The sequence below is a fragment of the Pelobates fuscus genome, chromosome 8 (genome assembly GCF_036172605.1).
Source record: "Pelobates fuscus isolate aPelFus1 chromosome 8, aPelFus1.pri, whole genome shotgun sequence".
NCBI classification, from domain to species: Eukaryota; Metazoa; Chordata; class Amphibia; order Anura; family Pelobatidae; genus Pelobates; species Pelobates fuscus.
In genome coordinates, this window is record NC_086324.1 from 89,997,155 (window position 1) to 90,021,382 (window position 24,228).

The following is a 24,228-nucleotide window of genomic DNA, read 5'->3' on the forward strand; positions in this document are numbered from 1 at the left end:
TCAAAGTGTACGAATGGCAATGCCTTCCTGTCTCGCCCTCCTTTACATTATTATCGGGACCTAACTATCATTTGATGTTTCATTTCACTTGATACAATTCGATCAAAATACAGGTTTTAGTGAAGACTATAACTTCTTTGTTTTAGTTACATAATAATGTTCTATGTATCATTTGGGATTGAATACATTTAACGTAAAAAAACAATATGGTCTTAATATGCCTTTATTCCAAATGTGCTTTCTTCCTCTGGAGGATAAAACATCAATATAATAATATGAGTAACAATTCACTAATGACGTGAGAATATAATTTTTAGAATCCACTATTTTACTGTTGATATCTCATCACTGTTACCGTTTTATACGTTTAAATCTATGCATAAGGGGAAATAAAAGTTTGTAATGCCTTAATCACCATTCTTTTTTAATGCCCACGATCATCTATAGTAGCTTTATATAATGAATTTTGTATACAAGAAATATAGTTAATTTGGATAAATATTCATTTATCGGCAGTTCGAGAACAGAGTTTAGTTGACTGTCCCCCAGATAGCAGCTGTTAAACTAATTTTCCGACTGGGTATTCACAACTGAATTAAGTAATATGCGAGAAAGTGCATTGGTGTTTGCAATTTTGAATTACATCAATCAAAGGTGATTTCCTCCTATAACTATTGGTTACTTACCTTAACCGGTTGCCCTCTGATGAGCCTGTTGGTGAAACACGCATGCCAGGGGCTCAGAGATATCCATCGAATAATGAGATTAGTCATTTATATCAGATAGAACTATCAGACTTCTTTTTTGATAGGATTCTCTTTTCAGCTAGCATTTTAATAATATTCTAGAAGGAAGGGAGTGTTTTTAGCCTGAGTTAGTGACTGGGATTTACTAGGTGCCCTCGAAAGCACAGATAGGTCTAGCATTAAAAATGGCAACAGTTTGGAGGTACCGATGATAAGGATCACTTTAGAGCTATCACATTATTGCGGTTTCTTAGATACTATGTTTAGGTGATAAACTTCCCTCCAGTTTTAGATTTTGTCTCTTTCTCTCATTCTGAGAGCTTTATCTATAACAGTTAATTTAGGGAATGTTCTTTTATTGAGTCTAATAAAAGTTAAGTTTTAAAATATATTCACTAACTTCCACTGTCCTATATCCTGTATGTAGCACACTTCATTCTTTTATTTTTTTGCTTAATTACAAGGTAATTACAATGATTTAAAAATTAGTATACTGTGTCTGATTAATATTGGCTCTGTGTGTTTCAGCTGTGCTGCAATGTGAATTTATTAAATTCCTGATCATTGAAGATAATTGGGACATTTTTTTATCTTTTCCTGAAAATATTTGTCACACGTTATGTAAGACTCCAAGTTTCCAACGTCAAAACGGCCAGATATGTGATAAACATAAACAGGGTTTCTGTAGAAAAACAAATTTAAAAAATAAATTAAAAAAACAAATATATATGACAGAACTGTAATCTGGAGCAAAGAGAAACACAAATTATGCACTTAAACATCAAAATGTTGCCATGAACTTACTCAAAATTTATTTCATTTATTTCAAACATTTATTTCTAAAGTAGGTGCACTCAGGTTTTTTTTTTTGTGAAAAAAAAAAAGAACTAATTTTCCTTTTCCTGTTTTCACGTATGAAAAATTAAGTCCATCGTTTAACCTTTGTTTTAGATTTTTGTCGCCCTTCTTTCGTCTGTTTTGGACACACAGGATCTGGTGAGTTAACAACTTCTGGATCTTTATTTTACATTAGACAGCCAGATTGTCCTATAACATATGTATTTATAGTACGAATAAGAATATTATACAGTGGCTATAGTCTCTAGACTATATACAATTAGACAGACTGGGTAGGCATTTACCATTTTTTTCCTTTTATGTCCCATATACCATATTTTTTTTAACATTATTACAATATAAGCAAAGACATATTAATTGGATCAGCTCAGTAGCCGACCCTACTTATATTTGTATACAGTTTTCTTTATGCATTCTATTTTGTGCTTGTGGCTTTATTTAAATATATTTGCAATGATATTTACTAATGCTTTTACACAAGGTGACTTAGGAAACTTTGGAAGCATAATAATATATACCATGGCAAGTTGATAACCACAATGAGTTTATTACTTGGTATACAAGATTGTAGTTCCGTTCTTTTATTTGGGGGAATACATAGTTACAGGAGCCCACCCACTGTGTCTTTTTTATTATTATATTAACAACTGGTTCTCCACTATATCTTGTCTTTTAAATCTAATTATTACTTGCATGTAAGATGCTGCTCGCAGCTTTACTTTGCACACATTTTTTCCACTGCACTTTACACTTGATGACAAAGGCCGGTTGTTTTGAGGTTTCCTAGCAACTGACTGCACGTACCTTGGCGTCATCACGCCCTCACGTCACAGGGGGTCACGTGTCCCGCATGAACACTCCCGGGTTCGGGTACACCTCGAAGTCACAGTTGGATTGGTAAGTCACTTTATACTGTATTGTATATATTGTACATTTGTTTGTTTCACTTGTTGATCTTGAAAAAGACCCAGGTTAGGGTCGAAACGTCGATCGGGACAGAGTGTCTATTTTTGCTCACATGCAATAAAAGGAGTTAATTTTTTTCACAAAAAAAACGTGAATGCACCTACTTTATTATTGGAATTATTTACTAAACGCGGTTAGCACAAGGTTATGAAATTGATTTTTCAATAACAGAAAGGGGAGTGCCAAGCTTTATGCATATATATATATATTTAAAAATTTAGGAAGCTAGTAATACCTATTCACGAGCCACGAGAGAAAGTGACCTGGAGCATCTTTTTCCTCTAAGGGTGCATCCTAAAGAAACGAAAGGTGGAAAGCCAGCAGCATTAAATAATTACATTGTGTGCATTTCTAGATTATTTACATTAATCAATAAAAAATTCGAAATAATTTTTCCCATAGAACAAGCCTTCTGAAGTACCCCTGGTGGAGTCACACCTATTTCTCATCTCCAGTCTTTTAATATCCCTTCTGCCTTCTCAGTCTGATTTTGAGGTTCTGTTTGTAAGACTTCTATTTGTGCAATACTCTACTGTTTCTTTCTCTCTTTTCTGTATTAATTGTACGGTTTGGAATGCACATCTTTGTTGATTGTTTGTTATGCTTTTTTGATGTTCCACTAAAATGTAAATTACAAAAAAAACAAAAAACTATTTATATGGTGTTAAAATGCTTCAGTACCTGTAGGTTGACATGTGAGTTCTAAGCGGAGGGTGGGTATTTCTCTAAATATTCATATGACCACTGTTGTAGAATATAACAACTTACACAAATATAACACTTTGCACTATATAAAATACATTGACTTGTTACAGGTTTATGTATTACAGGAGAAATTGCTACAAGTTTGAGTATTTTAGAGAAACCAGATCTTCTTCGGTTTTCAAAACATTCAAAATCATCTGTAGTGTATGTTAACCTTTTTATTATGATGTTCTGTTTATTTTTACATTTATATTAAATATTTAAAAATATTGAACAATCCATTTCATACCAGGCAAATGCTGCAAATGACAAGACGTAGAAAGTTTCATTTAAACCTTTTTATGCACCTTCCAAAGACATATTTTGTTAAATAAAGTGGATACGTAAACAGATTTCTTAAAATTCTGTGAAATAACAGTTGCCCTTTAATAATAAAAAAAATAAAAAAATAAACAAACTCTATAGAAGTTGAAGATTACATTAACGATCTAAGCATATTGGACCGTCAAGCTGCCAGGAGGCCATCTAATGCAGCTCTGGTCTTGAGCCCGAAAAAACATGAAATTCTGCCCTTCAAAAGGCTGTGTTTGAATGGGGGAATACCCCTGCTTTATGGGAAGAACAGTTGGAGGCTGAAAACCCTGCAATTATGCAGATGCCTAGGTCTCTGGTCGACTCGCAGACATGAGCCTGCGGCCTACTAATGGAGCACGGAGACCATTCGCCCATGTTGGATGAAACATTCAACATGAAGATGCCTGTCGCTTTCAACCAGCAATGACAGCTGGGGAAAATCACACTACAGCCTCGCTCCCCCAATGACCGAGGGGGTTATTCCGGTCTCCTGTTTTCAAGTTGCAAGTTACAAATTATAAGTACTTAGCTCTCGGCCTATGTTCATTGGACTCTGGTCTTACCCTCAACCCCCTACCTTTCCAGAGAGAAGGTGAGGAGGCTCTCAGGATACTCACCCAGGGGGCTGCCCGTGCATCACTTCAGTGCTCGGGAGGGCCTGCCGACAAACTGCAGCGATATATGTACCGGACTGCTCCAGGTCGGATAGACGGGGCATCTAAATCTGGGTGATCCGGTGGCCTAGAGAAAGATGCACCCCTTCGCTGTAAGCCCGGCTGGGGTTAGGAGTCCCTGGTGGAGGTCTTTCTCTGGTACGAAGAGGAAGATGGGAGGTCGGCACCCTCGGGGGCCAGCAGGTGGTGTAGTGGGTATAGTACCCTGAATGATTTGCATTGCTCCCTCATCTGCCCTGACTTCGGAGGAATCAAGGGGCCGAAAACTGCCTTTTTGGGGGGGACTGTACGTGCCTGGTCTAAGGTCCTTAGAGTTCTTGAGAGTACTCAGCTGGGAGATACCTATACTCCACAATTTTTTATATACATTTTATTAACCTCTGCAGCCGCCTGCTGTATATTGCACAGCCTTTTTAATGTAACCATTTCTGCCACAAGATAAATCCCATGTATGCTTTACACGAGTCCTTTACACTGTGGAATTTGCTTTTTGTTGATTATCAATACTCGCCCACTTAGGCTTAGTTTTCACAACTGCCCCTCCATTATGTACTTTGTTCTTAGTATATTGTATTTTTGGCTTATTCATATTATATGAAATCTATGAAAATGTGACTGAACTCACATCTACTATTTTAATGCACTGTATTTCTACAATGTTTCTTGCAAGCCTTAATAAAATCTTTGAATAGTAAAAAAAAACAAAAAAAACTGCTGCATGACATGAAGTCACTAGCATCAGATATACAGCTGGTTTTAAATGACTAGATAAATCAACATGGAAATCCTTAATGCCAGAATTGCTGTATAAGTTCAATAACGAATGTAAGTAGATCTTAGCCAGATAGTCACCTCCAACTAAATTCACAGACTGAAATCATTACCCTTAGTTAAACGGTAATAGTAAAATAAACAACCTTTAAGCTTTCACTGATAAGCAAATCAAAGAGTGTCCTTAAAATTTACCAAATAATGATTTTAGTATCAGTTACAAAACAACATTTTTTTTATTCTCTGCAAACCAATTAAAATAAAATATTTACCTTATTTTCCTGAAGAAATTCTCTCACAGACTGGAGGGTATCTTTAGATAACACATAAAAACAAGGACACTAAAAAAAAAAAATGGAAAAAAAATCATCAGGACATGAAGCAACTGGTTTATTGAGCACAAAAAATAAAAAAATGGCACTAAAGAGGTGCAGTCTTTACTTGTCTTAAATATTGGATGTTATACAGGTGTGGGGTGGGTATGCAATCACAGCAATCTGATTTGTAGTATTAGGGTTATCACAAAAGTCCGAATTCGAACTGCAAAAGCCAACCATTATTGATAGAATTCATTAATGTCCAGAACGGGCCAGAATTTGGTCCAGGTTTCAGCTATGCCAATCTCCGCCGGATGGCTAAAGATTTTTAAAAAGTAGCCCTAAAATTCCATGGTGGCCCGAGGCTTAATTATGTGGCAACTGGCTAATGCTTGCTAGCCAACCACCACATTAAAATATGAAAATAAATAAATAAAAATCCTATGGGGGGGTCAATAAAGACAACCAATGGAGCAATTGTACCTCAACATGTAATCAATATTTCTAATAAGGGGGGTGAGAACTTTTGTTCTTCAACCCCCCCAAAAAAACAAAACAAAAACACTTCAAACTTTAAAACTACACTGGAACAAAAAAAAAAGAATCCATCTTTAGCCATGGAGGGTTTTATTAGCCGTCCCACACTATACCAGTTATCAAGAAAAGTGAGTGGACCACACCCTCCCCCCCCCCCGCCCCTCCATCCTACTTTATTTTATAATCTATTAGGCCACCCAATGGTATAGGTGGGGTTTAGGGGAGGGTTAATCACCTTATTAGAAATATTAAGGTCACCACACGCTGACATGGATGGGAGCCAGGGAAGGGGACACTAGGTCACCCCTTTAAAGTAACACTTGATGCCCACGGGCAGGGGCTACGGGGACATTATTTCACATAGCTGTGGCCATTCTAGTGGCTGGGCAGCAATAGCTCCATTGCTAGTTTTAAATGTTCAGTAGACATTCCACCATCTGCCAGATAGGGGCATGCAGAGGTAGAATAACTATTATAGTAATATGGGGGGGCTTATTGGCCCACGCAGGATTTTATTTTTGTTTTATATATATTTTTCTTTACTATAGTCCATGTGGCGGCTGGCTAGCAAGCACTGACCAGCCACCAGATAATTAACCCTCATGCTGCCGAGGGATTTTAATTATTTGCCCACTGCCAAAAACAAGTGAATAATTTGTGAATGAGTATCCTCCTTGATGCATTTGGTTTACAATTGGCCGCCATGCGATGGTTGATGAAACAAATCTATTCTGGTGCTGTAGATTGGTTCAGATATGTAAATCACTGATTTACTGAATTTTCCAAAACCAATGTTACAGAAACGGTTAATCCTGACCACATTTAGCTGTAGCAAATATTAGGATTGACAGTGCGGCCTAAATTCTGTCGTGTTCACTTGATTTTGTTCGCTCTGACAAATTCCGGTGTTTGGTGAATAACCCTGTAAATGTGCGGGTTCTAATGGTGTTTGAACTATTAACAGTAAAACTGTCAATGACATAGCTGAATAATATAAACGTTAAACTCTCTTTCAAAAGGAAGTCAGTTGCATATTTAATACTATATCGAAACATACAGTGGATACTCCAAGCACCATAACCACTACAGACTGTTGTATTCCCCTAGATACCAGTTCAGTCTCCCCTGAGCTCAGTATAAACCAATACAGACATGCTCATTGGCTAAGAATGTTCAGTTGGCATACTCGGCCAATGAGAATGTCCCTGCATGGCCATGCTTAGGTCAGTGGTGTTAAGCTTCTTGCAAGAGAATGAAGAAGCAGGACTGCAGCTGCGGCTGCCCAGGGTACCATGTGAAATTGTTAAATTGTTCTTAAACAGTAGCAGGCTTTAGTGGTTATGGTGTTTTGAGTGTTACTTTAAATGAAGGGCTTTGGTTTCAGACATCTCGTATATTTGCTGTCTCTTTTAACATTATAAACATTGGACTTGATACCGGAGAAACTGACGGAAGCCAAGCACAGAGAGATGGACACAGGTTTCTTCAGGAAGGAAGAGATTCTTTATTGGATCACCGATCGGGACTCAGAGGGACTAATGTCACCAAAATACAGCAAGTTCTGAGCCCGCACAATAGTGCAGGCTCCTTACATAGGCACATAACTCCTCCCATATTAAGCTCCACCCGCACATTCTCTTGACCAATCAATACAAATAAGAATTAACTTCCTGCTTGACCGCATGGCTTGTCCAGCACAATGGAGGAGGGGAATACTACATCCTGTATTCTTGCACATGCTCCGTACACTACTGATCGTATCTTGCCTCGTGCAACCAACTGATCGATACGTCAGCATATGCACGTACACATGCCACGTGGTGATCTCGGCCTACTAAATTTATTTTTACTGAGATTCCACCACATTCCCCCCTTTGATGCCTCTTGATATTTCACAATTACTTGAGGCATCACTTAACCTTAGTTTGCATACACCGCAAGTTACCTTGAACCAGACCAGACTTATCTTATGATGTGAATCTTCAACACTCATCTTCCTGCATTGGTTCTCCCTGATCTAGAGCCTTATATTTATAAATTGCCATTATCTGTGCAGCAGCCTTCCTCTCTGCTATATTTTCTATCAGGCTTTGCACAGACCTAACTACTAAGGGTATAAGACACGGCAGGAGTAGACACAACATTAAAATCAGTAGGACTCCACCTACCACTGCCTTAAGCCCTCCAAACCACTCATACCAGCTACCAAACCAACTGCTTGGATTATACCCTTTCCATACCTGAGTAGGCACATGCGCTAGTTTAACCATATGGCTAGTAAGCTCAGCTATTGCTTGCCCTTCGTCATCTATTTGAAGACAGCAATTGCTCAGGTTAAACTTCCCACATACACCTCCCTCTACTGCCAAAAGGTAATCCAAGGCTAATCTATTTTGGTATACTGCTGTCCTCATCCTGGTATTATGCTTCGCTAGAAGATTGAGCGCTTGTGATGTCTCGTTAGTAATGATCTCAACCACCGCCTGTAATCTTATAATACGGTTGAGCATATAAATAGGGGTTCTATAACCAAAGGTACCATCTTCTGCCCACGTGGCTGGCCCATAATAATCTTTAATACGCTGGGGAGGCCATTCATTATCTTCCCAGGCGCCTATCTCTATGGGTTCCCTTTTCTTCCTATGATTCACATCATACACTTTAACACCTAAAGTCTCACCTGTTTCAATAGGTAACAAGAAGAAGGATGGTTTGAGCATACCCAACACACATGCCCCTTCCCAGTCCTGTGGCAACTCCGAATAGGCTTTCTTACCACAGATCCAGTACAAATTTGCTGGGGCTCTCCAGTTAGATGTGATGGATAGATCAAACCACACATCCTTTAAATTGGCGTATCTAGCAAACGGGTTAGATGGTTCTGAGACATTTGAAGCCGACCACCAAGTTGTATTCTTTGTATCATCATCATAAGCTTTTTGCCCTAGACAAGTTAATTCTCCTACAGAAGTATTATACATCATTCCTTTCCTTGCTATGCAAACATAACCTATGATGGAGGTCTTTAATCTCCACTCAGATTTACCTCTAACACTCATATGATAATCGGCTTGTGTAGATATTAATTGGTCAACTGCCTCAGAACCGGACATTACCTCCTTTGCTTCCCAAGGCCATTGGTCTCCCATGTTAGTACCTCCACACACATAGCAGTTGGTAACATTAAGACTACCGGCAATACTTTCAGCTAAATCAATAAACAGGTTTTTAGCATTATAGGGGATCTTATTATCTATGCTCATCTCTTCATAAAAGGAATGGTATACTTGATGAGTTTGGGAGGATACCATATCAGTCTCTATCCCTATAAACAATACTGTCCCAGGATCTAAACCCGTCCCATATATTTGAAACCCAAATAAATTACCATATGTATCTAAGAACCTGTCGGGGTTATTTATAAGTATATGGACTGGATTGCATTCCATAGACTTACAATATGGGCTGGTAGGCAACTTAGTCACAATCATGTCCTTGTCTACTGTCTGTCCCCAAGTTGCCCACCCCACACAAGACCAATATGGGCAAAAGTTATAATCTCTATTTGGGCATCTAGGACTCACATTTATTTTTACTACTGGGACAAATATATTTATCGTTAGACCCATACGTCCTCTCCCATCTAAGATCCCCACATACATTCCACGGCTTTCTACCACTTGATATCGCGTTACACGCATCAAATAGCAGAACACCCGAAGAATGTACGGATTCTAACACCGTCTTATTAATTAGGGTCCCCTGAGGATCTCCATTCCTGAGAGTCAACCAAATTGTACGAGGTTGATACTCCGGACTGAAGCACTTAGGTTCTCCTACTCCTAAATGGCACACACTATATTCTATATTTAGGTATCTACATCTTGATACATCTCCTTTACACTCGTATTGTGAATGCCAAATTAGGGTTTGGGAAATATGGTTACCTGTTCTTGTAGTCTTAATGCATACCTCACAGCTAGGAGTGTCGGTACCTCTACCTTCCTGAATATAAAAATACACATAAATAAACATTATTATAAGCACTTTTTTCGTCGTCATCCTCAGTCTTCGTCCGTGCGAAGGCACCTCAGCTTCCAGGATGTAAGGGCTGCAGGGAATGGAGTTCTGCTCGTCTTCACAGGGGTCCTTTCGAGACTTTCCTGGCTTTTAAATCACACGTTGGTGAGCGGACAGGCTTTATTATGGCCGTCTAAACATTCACTTTACCAAATCTCTGAAACAATAAAATTTGTAATCCACAAGGTTCCTCGTTACTCCGACTGAGTCGTGCGCTTTAACCGGATCTTGCAGGGATTCTCTGGATCTGCTGTAACTTGCCAAGAATCGACTGCTGCTGGTTTAACCCTGGAGTGATGTATCCACGGAGTCACTTCGGCTACTTTTATCGCTGTAGGGGTAGACAAAAGAACAACATAAGGACCTCTCCACTTGGGCCCTAACGGTACATTATTCCACTCTTTAATCCACACTTGATCTCCTGGGTGGTAACTATGAACTGGGTGATAAATATTCACAGGTAATCTATCTTGTACCCATTTCTGTACCTCCTCCATAGTCTTACCCAACTCTACAACCTGCTGCCGGGTAATTCCTTCTCCCAACTGACTCAAATCCCCCCTTAAGTTACCAAGTACGGGAGGTGGTCGCCCATACATGATTTCAAAAGGAGAGAGGCCCATCCTTCTGGTAGGTGTACTGCGGATTCGCAATAGAGCTATGGGTAAGAGAACGTTCCACTTAAGTTGGGTTTCCTGACACATTTTAGCCAACTGATTCTTAATAGTTCTATTCATTCTCTCTACCTTACCAGAACTCTGGGGTCTATATGCCGTATGAAGCCTCCACTTTATACCAAGCATATGAGTCAGTTGTTGTAGGCACTGATGAACAAAAGCTGGACCATTGTCCGATCCTATAGAGCAGGGTAGTCCATATCGGGGTATTATTTCTCGTAACAGGAATCTCACAACTTCTCCTGCTTTCTCTGTACGAGTAGGACATGCTTCTACCCAGCCTGAATAGGTACACACAATTACCAGCAGGTAACGATGTCCACCCGATTTAGGCATCACTGTATAGTCAATTTGTAAATCGGACATGGGGAGTCCCCCCATAAACTGGACTCCTGGTGGCTTTACTGGTCCTTGCCTTGCATTATTCTTAGCACACGTTACACATCTTCGTACAATGGCCTGAGTCAAGTTGGACAATCTTGGTATGTAGAAATGTTTTCTGAGAGATTCTTCTGTGCTGTCTCTCCCAGAATGTGTCCCGTTGTGATAGTTTTGGACAATTTCTACCGCTAGTGATGCTGGAATGACTATTCTTCCATCTTCTAACTGAAACCATTTGTTCTCCAAATACTTTCCAGGTTCAGTCTTTAACCACTCCTCTTCTTGAGCTGTATAAACTGGAGTCCATTGAGACAGTGGAGTTGGTATAAGAGCAGCTATATGCCCCACATACTCCTGTCTTCCCGATTCAGCGGCACGCTTAGCTGCACTATCTGCCATCCGATTTCCTTTAGTCACATCACCATCTCCGCTCAGATGCGCTCGACAATGAATAATACCGACTTCTTTCGGCTCCCACACTGCTTCCAATAGTTGTAGGATTTCAGCTGCATACTTGATTTCTTTGCCTTCTGAATTCAATAGTCCTCTTTCTTTATACAAAGCTCCGTGGGCATGAGTGGTTAAAAACGCATACTTGGAGTCCGTATAGATGTTCACTCTTAAACCTTCAGCCAATTGTAACGCTCGTGTCAGTGCTATCAATTCTGCCTTTTGTGCTGATGTTCCTTTCGCCAGTGGCCGAGCTTCTATCACCTTGTCTATTGTTGTTACTGCATATCCTGCATAGCGGATCCCTTCTTTCACATAACTACTGCCGTCGGTGTAATATTGAACATCGGGGTTCTGGATGGGAAAATCACGAAGATCTGGTCTACTTGAAAATACTTCATCCATTACTTCCAAACAATCATTTTGACTTTCAGTAGGTTGTGGCAAAAGGGTAGCTGGATTTAAGGTGTTTACAGTCTCTAAATGCACTCTTGGGTTTTCACACAACATTGCTTGATACTTGGTCATACGGCTATTACTAAACCAATGATTTCCTTTGTAATCCAACAACGTCTGTACTGCATGTGGGACTCGTACATAAAGTTCTTGACCCAGAGTGAGTTTATCGGCTTCAGCTACTAGCAGGGCGGCTGCAGCTACGGCTCTTAGACAAGGTGGAAGTCCGCTGGCCACTGCATCCAGTTGCTTAGACATGTAGGCAACAGGTCTTTGCCATGATCCCAAGTACTGTGTCAATACTCCCACAGCCATTCTTCTTTGCTCATGTACATACAGGTAGAATGGTCGTGTGTGATCAGGTAGACCTAATGCTGGGGCACTCATCAAAGCCTTCTTCACATCTTCAAATGCCGTTTGCTGTTCTTGAGTCCATAAGAAGGGGTCGTGCTCTGTACCTTTGATAGCTGCATACAGAGGTTTTGCCAGTATCGCGTAGCTGGGAATCCATATCCTACAGAAGCCTGCTGCCCCCAAGAATTCTCGCACTTGTCTTCTATTCTTGGGTATCGGTATTTGGCACACAGCTTCTTTTCTCTCTGGCCCCATAATTCTTTGACCTTCAGAGATATGGAATCCCAGATATTTGACAGTTGGCAAACACAACTGAGCCTTCTTTCTAGACACCTTGTATCCTGCCTTCCAGAGAATGTGTAGTAGATCGTGCGTTGCTTGCTGACATATTTCCTTTGTAACTGCTGCTATCAACAAGTCATCTACATATTGTAACAATACACACTCTCCTGGGATGGACTCGAAATCCAATAAATCTTGACTTAGAGCTGAACCAAATAGGGTAGGTGAATTTTTAAACCCTTGGGGCAGTCTTGTCCAGGTCATTTGGCGTTTTGAGCCCGTTACAGCGTTTTCCCATTGGAAAGCGAAGATACATTCACTTTCTGCGGCAATTCGGAGGCAAAAGAAGGCATCTTTGAGGTCTAAGACTGTAAAATAAGTAGCCCCGCCTGGAATTAAAGCAAGCAGGTTATAGGATTGGGTACAACTGGATGTATACTAACAACCGCATCATTGACTGCTCTCAAGTCCTGCACAGGTCGATACTCATCTGTACCGGGCTTTTGAACAGGCAGCAATGGGGTGTTCCAGGGGGAAGTACAGAATTTTAGGATACCATACCGTATGAACTTATCCAGATAAGATTGGATGTTCTTCTTAGCCTTCTGCGGGATGTGATATTGTCTTAGGCTTACTGGATAAACCCCAAGTTTTAGTTCGATTTTAATAGGTGGAATATTGCGGGCCAGTCCTGGTGGGTTGTTCTCTGCCCAAACTCCTGGTATGTTGAATAAGGACTCATCACTCCTAGGGTTTTGGCTAGTCAACGCTGTATAAAGTCGCCACTCTTCTTCCTTTGGTACGGATAATGTCATAATACCTGAAGGTCCATTAAACTTTAAGGATGTTGTTCCATTTGGTAGGAACGTAATCTGCGCTTGTAATTTGGATAGCATATCACGTCCCAGCAATTGAACTGGACATTCAGGCATATAAAGGAATTGGTGTTTTACTACGTGGCCTCCCAATGTACAGAGTCGACTTTTAAGAACCGGTTTTTCAGCACTTCTTCCAGTTGCTCCTATTACAGTAATAGTTCTTCCAGATGGAGGAGCAACTAGATTAGTCACCACCGAATGTTCAGCACCAGTGTCGATCATGAACGCACTCCTTTTTCCCCCTATTGATACATCGACCATAGGCTCCGCTCGACCAAGGGGGATGGAGCCCGGTCGGTATCAATAGTCCTCCATGACCGTGTCAGCCAATCCTACAAAGTCCCTACCTTCTCTATCGCGGGACCTTTGCGCTGCTGGAAAATACCTATCTTCCCTAACACTTCCTCTGTTCCCATTACTCCCTCTATTACCATTATTCCCTCCAGGGCCTCCTCTACCTCTCGCTCTGCCTCTAAAGTTTCCGTAACCTGCCCTGGGTTGGTCTCTCTCGTACTGCTCTCTTTGTGGACACTCGTTCCTCCAATGCCCTTCTTCCTTGCAATACGCGCACTGATTCCTACTCAAAGGCACCCTATTCCATCTACTATCGCCTCTATCTGGGCCCCGTCTATCTACGCCTGCGATCGCTACCGCTAGCATATCAGCCTTTTTACGCATCTTGCGCTCTTCCTCTTTCTTACTTTCTGTTTCCCTATTCATATACACTTTATTCGCTACCTCCATTAGTTGGGTGATAGACATTCCTGCAAACCCTTCTAACTTCTGTAGCTTGCGCTTAATATCTCCGTAAGCTTGGCTGACAAAGGCGGAGTTCACCATTCGGGAATTATCTGCGTCTTCCGGATTAAAGGGGGTATACAAGCGGTATGCCTCCAATAATCGGTCATAAAAGACACTGGGCGCTTCATCACTTTTCTGAATCACCTCAACTGTCTTCGACATATTAATGGCTTTCTTCCCTCCGGCTTTCATGCCAGCAATTATAGCGTCTCTATAAGCTCTGAGTTGAACCATATCTGCGCCATTTACATTCCAGTCGGGATCGGTGTTAGGATAATGTGTTGCGGCCCATGCTGCCGGATTGGCTTGATTCAAGGCACGGGCTCTATCCTCTAGTGCTTTAATGGCCGCTTGATTAATCCTTGTCCTTTCCTCATTATTAAACAAAGTCATTAATAACTGCTGGCAATCAGCCCATGTCGGGTTATGTGTCTGAACTATTGAGGTGAACAGATCGGTCATAGCTTGTGGTTTCTCAGTATACGAGGAGTTGTGGGTCTTCCAATTCAAGAGATCGGTAGTCGTGAACGGGACATATACGAAGACTGGGTCAGCATGTGCCATTTGACCTGCGGCATCGATATAGGCTGACCCGGGATTCAGACGAAGAGGCATCTGATAATGTTTTAATTGTTGGGTACCGTTCAGTTGTCGGGTTAATATAGGGCTACGTGAAGGGGCGTCAGTTAGAGGTTCCGGTCGGGGGGTAATAAAGCATGAGGATGTGGGAGCTTGGTTTTGGGAAAAGTTAGTAAATAGAACACTTCGAGCCGAGCTAGAAGAAGCTTGACCGGAAGTCTGAAGTGGCGCCAAATCAGGATATTCAGATCTAATGGGGGTTGGTTCTGGTTCCGGAAGGGGAGATTTAGTACGAGAGGGGGTGGATTCTGTACTGGAGGAGGAAGCGGAAGTGGATGGGGGCAATGGGGGAAGGGGTGCAGGACTTCCTGCATTCGCGTCACTTCCTCTTAAAGGAAAGTAAGGGGGCGGCAAAGGGATCTCGGACTCAGGGGGCGTGTCCAAAATGGGCCTAACACCAGTCCTAGTGGACAAACAAGTCCTGGCCACCATGAGGCGACATTGCTCCTCGTGGCATGTCTGAATCCATTTTGGCGAGTCATTTACGGCCTGTCTCCAACAATCAATATAAGGAAACTGCCCGTAAAGTTCAGGCCTACCCGATACAGCCACGTGTACGCGCTGTACCAGAGTTGGATCCAAACTGCCACGTGGCGGCCATGCCGCAACCAAAGTAGGCCACTCCCTAGTGCACAAAGTAACCAAACGTACAGGAGACATTTTAACCCCAAAATCACATGTTTTGAATCCCTTTTTAAAATTCTTTACCATACAACCTAAGGGATCCGGAATCGTTGACTCCGACGCGCCCATACTTATCAATGGAACGTCGTTGACAACGAATACTATGCACGCGTACTATTCAACAGTCACACTCGTTTCCTCTGGCAACAGCACCACGTGGTACGGTTACCAAGTGAAACGTACACAATAACACAATAAACACTCAGGGAATTCCCGTACACGCACAGCTGTTACACCAGTCACTAAATAATCAATATTATGCCCTTTGGCGAAACTATACAGTCACCCACGCTATAATTCTCTATATATGAATTACCCGTCTATAACACACCCCAGTAACATCGTCTTTTACAAATAGCGGTTACAGTACGGTTAGCAAAGGTCAAAGCACAATTTAAGGTCACAATACAATTATTAGTGGTTATGGTGTTAAACATGCAATAGACGACAATGATTAGTACTTATATACAGTGTCAGTAAATATACAGGGTTATGGTACCGTGCACTATGATACAGCAACACACTATTAACACTCTCGCTAGACGGCTGAGCTCGCGCAATCTAACAAGATATACACTTTACTAAACAATCTTTAACACATTTACAATTCCCAACTAAACTATTGGCCAGTACCTTGAATGGACTACCTAAAACTATGTACACCCGTTTTGGTTAGCCACACTGCCCAAGCACCACATATAGCGAGCTAGAGGACCGAATTTACAAAGGCGCCTCTTAGTCGATTACTATCAAAAATCTAGTGGGTTCCAAATTTACACGCCTTCCCACTTAGCCAAGATAGGTTGAGAGCTAGCGAACCGAATTTACACAGGCGCCGCTTAGTCTCCCAGTCCCTCCGACCTAGCGAACGTAATATACACCCTAGAACGCTAGTCTAGACAAGACACCGGTGTCCGGCTAGGGCTATTTACACAGGACCCCGCCTGACTAACCAAATCAAACGGTCTGACTAAAGAGCGTTCGATTGAGCGGTGCGCCTTCGCTCCTTCCCTCCGACAGAGGGGGCAGATTCCATACACAAATAACCCCTTATGGGCCTACCGCACAATCGGTATACCCCTAGTGGGTCTGCCGTCTAAAACAGCAGTTGTCTTACCTCCTCGTTCCTGAACCTGAGTTCACACTCATCGACGGGGACACCCCAGCACTTCTTATGTAGAGGCCGATGATCTCCTGGACAACAGACCAGTGGCGCCGAGACGAAGGGAGGTCCACGCAGAAGTTCAGGGGTGCAGCCGTAGAGAACGTGGGCAAAGATAGACCGTCTCACGCCTCTGCCTCTCAGCTACCGTTGAACGATGAGCTTCCCGGCCAATGCACCAAATGATACCGGAGAAACTGACGAAAGCCAAGCACAGAGAGATGGACACAGGTTTCTTCAGGAAGGAAGAGATTCTTTATTGGATCACCGATCGGGACTCAGAGGGACTAATGTCACCAAAATACAGCAAGTTCTGAGCCCCGGACAATAGTGCAGGCTCCTTACATAGGCACATAACTCCTCCCATATTAAGCTCCACCCGCACATTCTCTTGACCAATCAATACAAATAAGAATTAACTTCCTGCTTGACCGCATGGCTTGTCCAGCACAATGGAGGAGGGGAATACTACATCCTGTATTCTTGCACATGCTCCGTACACTACTGATCGTATCTTGCCTCGTGCAACCAACTGATCGATACGTCAGCATATGCACGTACACATGCCACGTGGTGATCTCGGCCTACTAAATTTATTTTTACCGAGATTCCACCACAGACTTAATATAACATGTGGTAAATAAATGTTGTATTGGTAATAAAGTCAGTCAGACTGATAATGGTGCAAGCTGTCCCATAATGTAGGATTAAACACATAATATTTTTGTTTAGAGTTTTACAAATAAATCCCTTGTGGGCCTGAAATACACCAGGTTACCAGGAGAATAGATAGGACACTGCATAGTTACAAACAAATAAAAGTATAGGAAAATAAAAAATATTTTTTAATCCTAATCGACAGGCCTTAAAACATCCAGTGTGTAGTACCCATTCACTGTCACATGCACTGGAATGCCAGTTTATCCCTTTGCACCAAAGACAAGAAATATAATCACTGTAGGCCCCTTAAATGCATAAAACTTCCTAAATGCAGAGATTGGTGATCTCATCATACCCAAGAGAATATCCTGCAACCTGTTTTCTGAGAATTGAAAGTGCTTGCTACTACTGTTCTATCAGTAAACCACGAGAGCTTCTAAGCTCTGTCACCACTTGCACACTTAGTAATAAACACCGATCACTCTCAGAACTAAACTTTGCTAAAAGAATTACCCATGAAATGAGCTAAGCCAACCCCAATCTTTCTTCTGTGATGATTTATGAGTAAAGGGCAAAGCGGTCTGCTTAAAGCCTGTTTACAATTGTATCAATGTGTATTCTGTACAGAGTCTGTATTCTACTGGTCACAGACTAGGAGTCCTATATGACAGCCATCCAGTTTAAATTCAATGTGCATGTTGTGTTCTAATAATCCCATTCCTCAGTCAGTCACAGCACAAGATTTCACTCAGTGTCCTTCGTTTTATCATGATTTTAAAACCACTGGCACCGTTAAACCATCTTACTGTTTTTCTCATTGATTCTAACTGCTAGAGCAGTGATTTGTGTGAACCACAGACCATACCCAAGGTGTGAGAAATGTACACATTGATAACTTGATTCCTGATTTCGTCACTATGTCTGGAACTGATTCCATCTTCCCATTAAATGATTAACATATGAAAGAGGAGTACAGCTTACTGCTTGTCTTGATGTTGTATCCGTGGGAGAAGGTTTCTCTCTTAACGCCCTAACCCTCTGGTCCTCATCAGTCTCCAAAATCCCATATTTCCTAGTTTCTGGGTAAAAGAAACGTGTCATGGTAATTTCAGTGTATTAAGCAAGAGCTTTTATAGAAGAGAGAATTAATATAAAGACCTAAACATAATTACACTTATTATAAAGACAATGTAATTTCATTTACATAAAGATTTAAATAACCAAATATGTTCTGTTAAAGGAAAACGCAGGTGACATGAAAATTCTATGTCTGAAGTCTGTTATTTTTTTCCAATGGTTGATATTGAAATTTCAATACAAATTGGCAGTTTTATAACTGTGAGAAGAAATGCCTTCCCAACTGTGACTTAGATAGGCAAGAAGTTTTTTTTTCTGCTTCCATTAGCTTCACAGAGCTACTAAAAGTGACATGCATTCTGGGCTAGAACAGACCTGTATTCCCCCTTCTCAGTGACCTGTATTACAGCTCACCGAGAAGCATTGGGAGGCCGCAATTACACACCAGTGGCGGCTCTAGACTTTGTGAGGCCTTCAAACATGAGGCCCCGCTAACACCCAAAGTAAAAAATTTTTTTTTAAAACATAGGGGTTGCATTGTGTATATAAGGTGCTCTAGTTGTATTGGAGGACAAGCTTGCAGCGCTGGATACAGAGAGATAGTTTTTGTATTCATTGTTCAGAGGCTTGCAGTGTTATGGCATAATTTAATTAGCAACTATGCTAATTGAAACAAATTTAATTAGCAATTATGCTAATCATTTTTACCTGACTGCGGGTATGGTTACATAGCCTTGAAGTCGTTTATACATCAGTGAAGGTGTGTGTGTTTGAGTGTGTCTGGCATGGTCTACCTCTGTATGTGCCTGAAAGTGTCTGTCTGACCGACAGACAAAAGTATCCTTTTGTTGGAATGTTTATCTTTGTGAGCCTGTGTCTGGGACCGTGTGTGGGGTAATTGCTTGCGGTGTGTTGTGTTTATAGGGGCTGTTGTGACCCTTGTGCATGTGTGTGTGTGTGATGAATGTCTGTGTCACAGTTGGTGACTGTGACAAGGTGAGTAAAGTGGTAACTATGGCAGGGTGAGTGCGACAGGGTGAGGGTGTAAATTAGACATGATTGGGGGGGTGAGTGTTACAGAATGAGGGAGGGTGAGAATGATAGGGGGGCAAATGTGACATGGTTGGAGAAGGGAGTGTGACAGGGCAATATCTGTTGTTCACTAAACTCTAAATATAGCAAATTAAAAATTTGATGGCAAAAGTTAGATACAAGATTTGAAAAAAAAAATTCTACTTTACTTTTCTTTGACCTTCAGATTGTAAAGTATAACTTACCTTCATCTTTACAGGTGTACGATAAAACCAGGTTAGCATCGGCATTATCCTTATAAAGGGACTGAAATCTTCTTATAACATCTTTGAGATGGAAATCCTCATAAAACAAGGTGTCCCTGAAAATAATTGTAAACAATATACATTTAGTGCTATATATTATAAGTGATCTTCATAAATATAGCATTTCATGTATTTGTTTTTCCTTTAAAAAAATAAAATAAAATAAACATATTCAAAAAAGTTGTGATTTTTGGAGTGATGTCCATTAAGGGAACAATCCAAGCATTTAAGATGTCTGTATTTTATAAAACAACAAAATAAGCTGGTATAGTACAATACATTTAGCTAAGGTAGTCTACAATCATTCATCTTGCTTGTAGAAGAGGATAAAGGTCTAGCTGACTGCCTCATTGAATATTTTTGTTCGGTATTTACAGATGAAAATGAAGGAAAGGGACCTCAGTTAAGAAAAAGGATAAATGAGTCATTTATTACATGTGAGTTTACAGAGGAAGAGGCTCTATTTCAACTCTCAAAAGTAAAGACAAAGAAGTCAATGGGACCTGATGGAATACACCCAAAGCTATTAAAAGAGCTTAGAGGTGTACTAGCAAAACCATTAACAGATTTATTTAACCAATCATTGATAACAGGAGTAGTCCCAGAAGATTGGAAGTTGGCGATGTTGTTCCCATTCACAAGAAAGGTAATAGGGAGGAGTCGGGCAACTATAGGCCAGTAAGCCTTACTTCAGTAGTGGGGAAAGTGATGGAAACCATGTTAAAGGATAGAATTGTTGAACATCTAAAAACACATGGATTTCAAGATCAGAGACAACATGGATTTACTTCAGGGAGATCATGCCAAACTAATCTTATTGATTTTTTTGATTGGGTAACTAAAATTATAGATCAGGGTGGTGCAGTAGACATTGCTTACCTAGATTTCAGTAAGGCTTTTGACACTGTTGCACATAGAAGGCTTATCAATAAACTGCAATCTTTAAGTTTGGATTCCAATATTGTTGAATGGGTGAGGCAGTGGCTGAGTGACAGGCAACAGAGGGTTGTAGTCAATGGAGTATATTCGAAGCTTGGGCTTGTCACCAGTGGGGTACCTCAGGGATCTGTACTTGGACCCATTCTCTTTAATATTTTTATTAGTGATATTGCAGAAGGTCTTGATGGTAAGGTATGTCTTTTTGCGGATGATACTAAGATATGTAACAGGGTTGATGTTCCAGGAGGGATAAGCCAAATGGCTAATGATTTAGGTAAACTAGAAAAATGGCCAGAGTTGTGGCAACTGACATTTAATGTGGATAAGTGCAAGATAATGCATCTTGGACGTAAAAACCCAAGGGCAGAGTACAAAATATTTGATAGAGTCCTAACCTCAACATCTGAGGAAAGGGATTTAGGGGTGATTATTTCTGATGACTTAAAGGTAGCCAGACAATGTAATAGAGCAGCAGGAAATGCTAGCAGAATGCTTGGTTGTATAGGGAGAGGCATTAGCAGTAGAAAGAGGGAAGTGCTCATGCCATTGTACAGAACACTGGTGAGACCTCACTCGGAGTATTGTACGCAGTACTGGAGACCGTATCTTCAGAAGGATATTGATACCTTAGAGAGAGTTCAGAGAAGGGCTACTAAACTGGTTCATGGATTGCAGGATAAAACTTACCAGGAAAGGTTAAAGGATCTTAACATGTATAGCTTGGAGGAAAGACGAGACAGGGGGGATATGATAGAAACATTTAAATACATAAAGGGAATCAACACAGTAAAGGAGGAAACTATATTTAAAAGAAGAAAAACTACCACAATAAGAGGACATAGTCTTAAATTAGAGGGACAAAGGTTTAAAAATAATATCAGGAAGTATTACTTTACTGAGAGGGTAGTGGATGCATGGAATAGTCTTCCAGCTGAAGTGGTAGAGGTTAACACAGTAAAGGAGTTTAAGCATGCGTGGGATAGGCATAAGGCTATCCTAACTATAAGATAAGGCCAGGGACTAATGAAAGTATTTAGAAAATTGGGCAGACTAGATGGGCCGAATGGTTCTTATCTGCCGTCACATTCTATGTTTCTATGTTTCTATGTGCATGTTATCACAACTTAGAAAAGGGAATTGTTCATCATTTGACGGAGAGCTTCTTCATCCAACTGTATCATGGGGATAATGTATTTTAAATAGCCAACAGAACAGCTCCATTACTTGGTTATGGTTTTAATAAAACACGATTTTTGGATGGAGCAAGCCTTATTGGCATGGTCCACCCCCGCCTCCCCCAAAAAAGAAAGAAAAATAGTAAATACTTACCTTAGCCTGATGTTCCTGAGCTGAGAGTGAGGGTTTCAGTGAGGACTTAGTGTGGGAAGGGGTTCCACCACTGGCTGTTTGTCGCCAGCATGCTATGTGTGCTGACGACAGATGCAAACTATGCACAGAATTACCATTAGTGGATTTTAATCTGGGTAGTAACGCATCTGGGCAATTGCTGCAGATTTGCTTGGGCTGAATGAATTGCAACTGTATTTGGCTTTAGTATATATGACAATTGCAATTGCTATTGGCATTTGACCATTTTCAGCAGATTTTGTACAAACGGAATAACACCGTATAAATTTCAGTGAAAAAATTACAGACACAAATTTACAAAAATAAAACAATATTACGTGTGGAGAGCTCCCTCTCATGCTGCAGCACACATAGATCGGTGCTGGTCAGCTGGCAAAGCCCAGCACCAATCACTGACTAAAGAGCATGAAGGGAGACATGTGGGCCTCCTCATAGTCTAGGAGGACACTGTTTATTTTGGCACATTCTAAATTACCGCAGCTGAGTGCTGCACATTGCGATTCTGACAATCTGGGTCCACTCATTGTGGCCCCAACTGACAGAGGGGACACCCAGGTATTAAAAGATACCTGGGGGTCCATAGTTTTTGAAGGTAGCAGTCTGGGGTAGTAAATGAAATATAGCAGCTAAGCAAAATACCGTGGCTTTTAGAGCTTCACACAGCTCATCATTTTGGGGCCACTAACTGTGACCCCAGAAGACCCTCAGCGAAAGATACCTGGGGTCCTTGGTACCAGCAGAAATGTAACCTATGCTGGTACCTATACTGCATGATGGTCAATGCCATCACTGGACGTTAAAGCCCTGCACTGCACAATGGCATAGACCGCAATGTGGTCCTTAAGTGGTTAATAAGTACAAAGTAAATCCGGTTGATGGGAAGTATTGATTCTACTGCATTCTGAAATTACTGCTACTGCTGCCTGAGAGATGGACTGTTTGGATTTAGTAAAGGGGAGGGTGTTGCAGTTGTGTAACCCGGTGCAGTAACTCATAGTGTCAACCCCCCACATATCCCCTCCCATACCAGATCATACACAATTCTTACCAGTGGTTTTGTACTGTTACTCCCAAATAATAATTCCTGTATATAACTGAATGCAGTATATTATGAATGTATACATGTACATTAATGTAGGAGTATTCTATTATTATATGTCTATATTAATGTAATACACATACATTAATATCGCTGTATATGTGAATAACACACATAAATAAATATTTTAATTTTACCCTCTTAAGGATATACACTATAGCAAAACGATCTATCGAAGGAATAGATGCAAACACAAACTCACTGACACAGAGTTTCACTGACACACACACACAACAGTACACCTATACAATCAATGACATACTTACAACCACTTACTGACACAAACACAGTGACACAAGAACTCACTTTCGAGCACGTAAGCTCACCCTTACCATCAATTCTGTGAATTGAGTCCCTGATCTAGGCTTTTTAAAGTAAGAAGCTACTCGTACCCCACTTGTCAGCTTACTTTGCCACTGGTAAAGACAGCTTACACCAGTCTTAAGCAGGATATGGGCCACAATGTGAGTAAGTGATTGGCTGAACATCCCTATCCCATCCTTTTTTATTCCATGGTGTCTATTGTTTCGTAGAACAAGAATGGGTTTCCTGACACGTTTCCCAGTCCCACTGGGACGTCCCTATCCTAACACCTGGAAACGTATCATAAAACCCACAGCAAAGTGCTGCGTTCCCTACTCGGTGTTCGGTCTGCTATGAGTGTCAATGAGGGGATAAGTGATTCAAGGCTATGGAACCTCACCGGGTGTCACCCCCAAGTGCAGCCTGCACCTCAAACCCCTACTGACGCCACATGTAGCCAAAAAAAAAGGATTTCCATCTCAGATCTCCTGTCTTTCATGAAATAGTTACAGCCAACACATTACAAAACACATAACCATGATAAATGTAATTTGCACAAAGTTTATTGAAAATCATATTTAATAGCATACTTCTAAGAATTCATCTTAATTTTACAAGCAAAGCAGACCACACAATCAATATTAAATACTAAAATGATTTATTTGAAAAAGTT

At 40.9% G+C, this 24,228-nt stretch overlaps 1 protein-coding gene across 2 annotated transcripts in view; it reads right to left on the reverse strand.

Moving 5' to 3' along the window:
* Window positions 1-1,266: 1,266 nt before the first annotated feature.
* The window catches only part of LOC134571656 (uncharacterized), a 56,886-nt gene continuing 33,924 nt past the window's right edge, over window positions 1,267-24,228 (reverse strand). The window contains exons 5-9 of one of the 2 annotated variants that reach the window (XM_063430140.1): window positions 19,787-19,902; window positions 18,414-18,511; window positions 5,347-5,415; window positions 2,806-2,864; window positions 1,267-1,428 (exon numbers count right to left, since the gene is read on the reverse strand). In XM_063430140.1, coding sequence (XP_063286210.1) covers window positions 1,308-1,428; window positions 2,806-2,864; window positions 5,347-5,415; window positions 18,414-18,511; window positions 19,787-19,902 — 463 coding nt within the window. In that variant the 3' untranslated portion in view covers window positions 1,267-1,307. The remainder of the gene's footprint in view (window positions 1,429-2,805; window positions 2,865-5,346; window positions 5,416-18,413; window positions 18,512-19,786; window positions 19,903-24,228) is intronic. The other variant, XM_063430141.1, reaches the window with a different exon arrangement.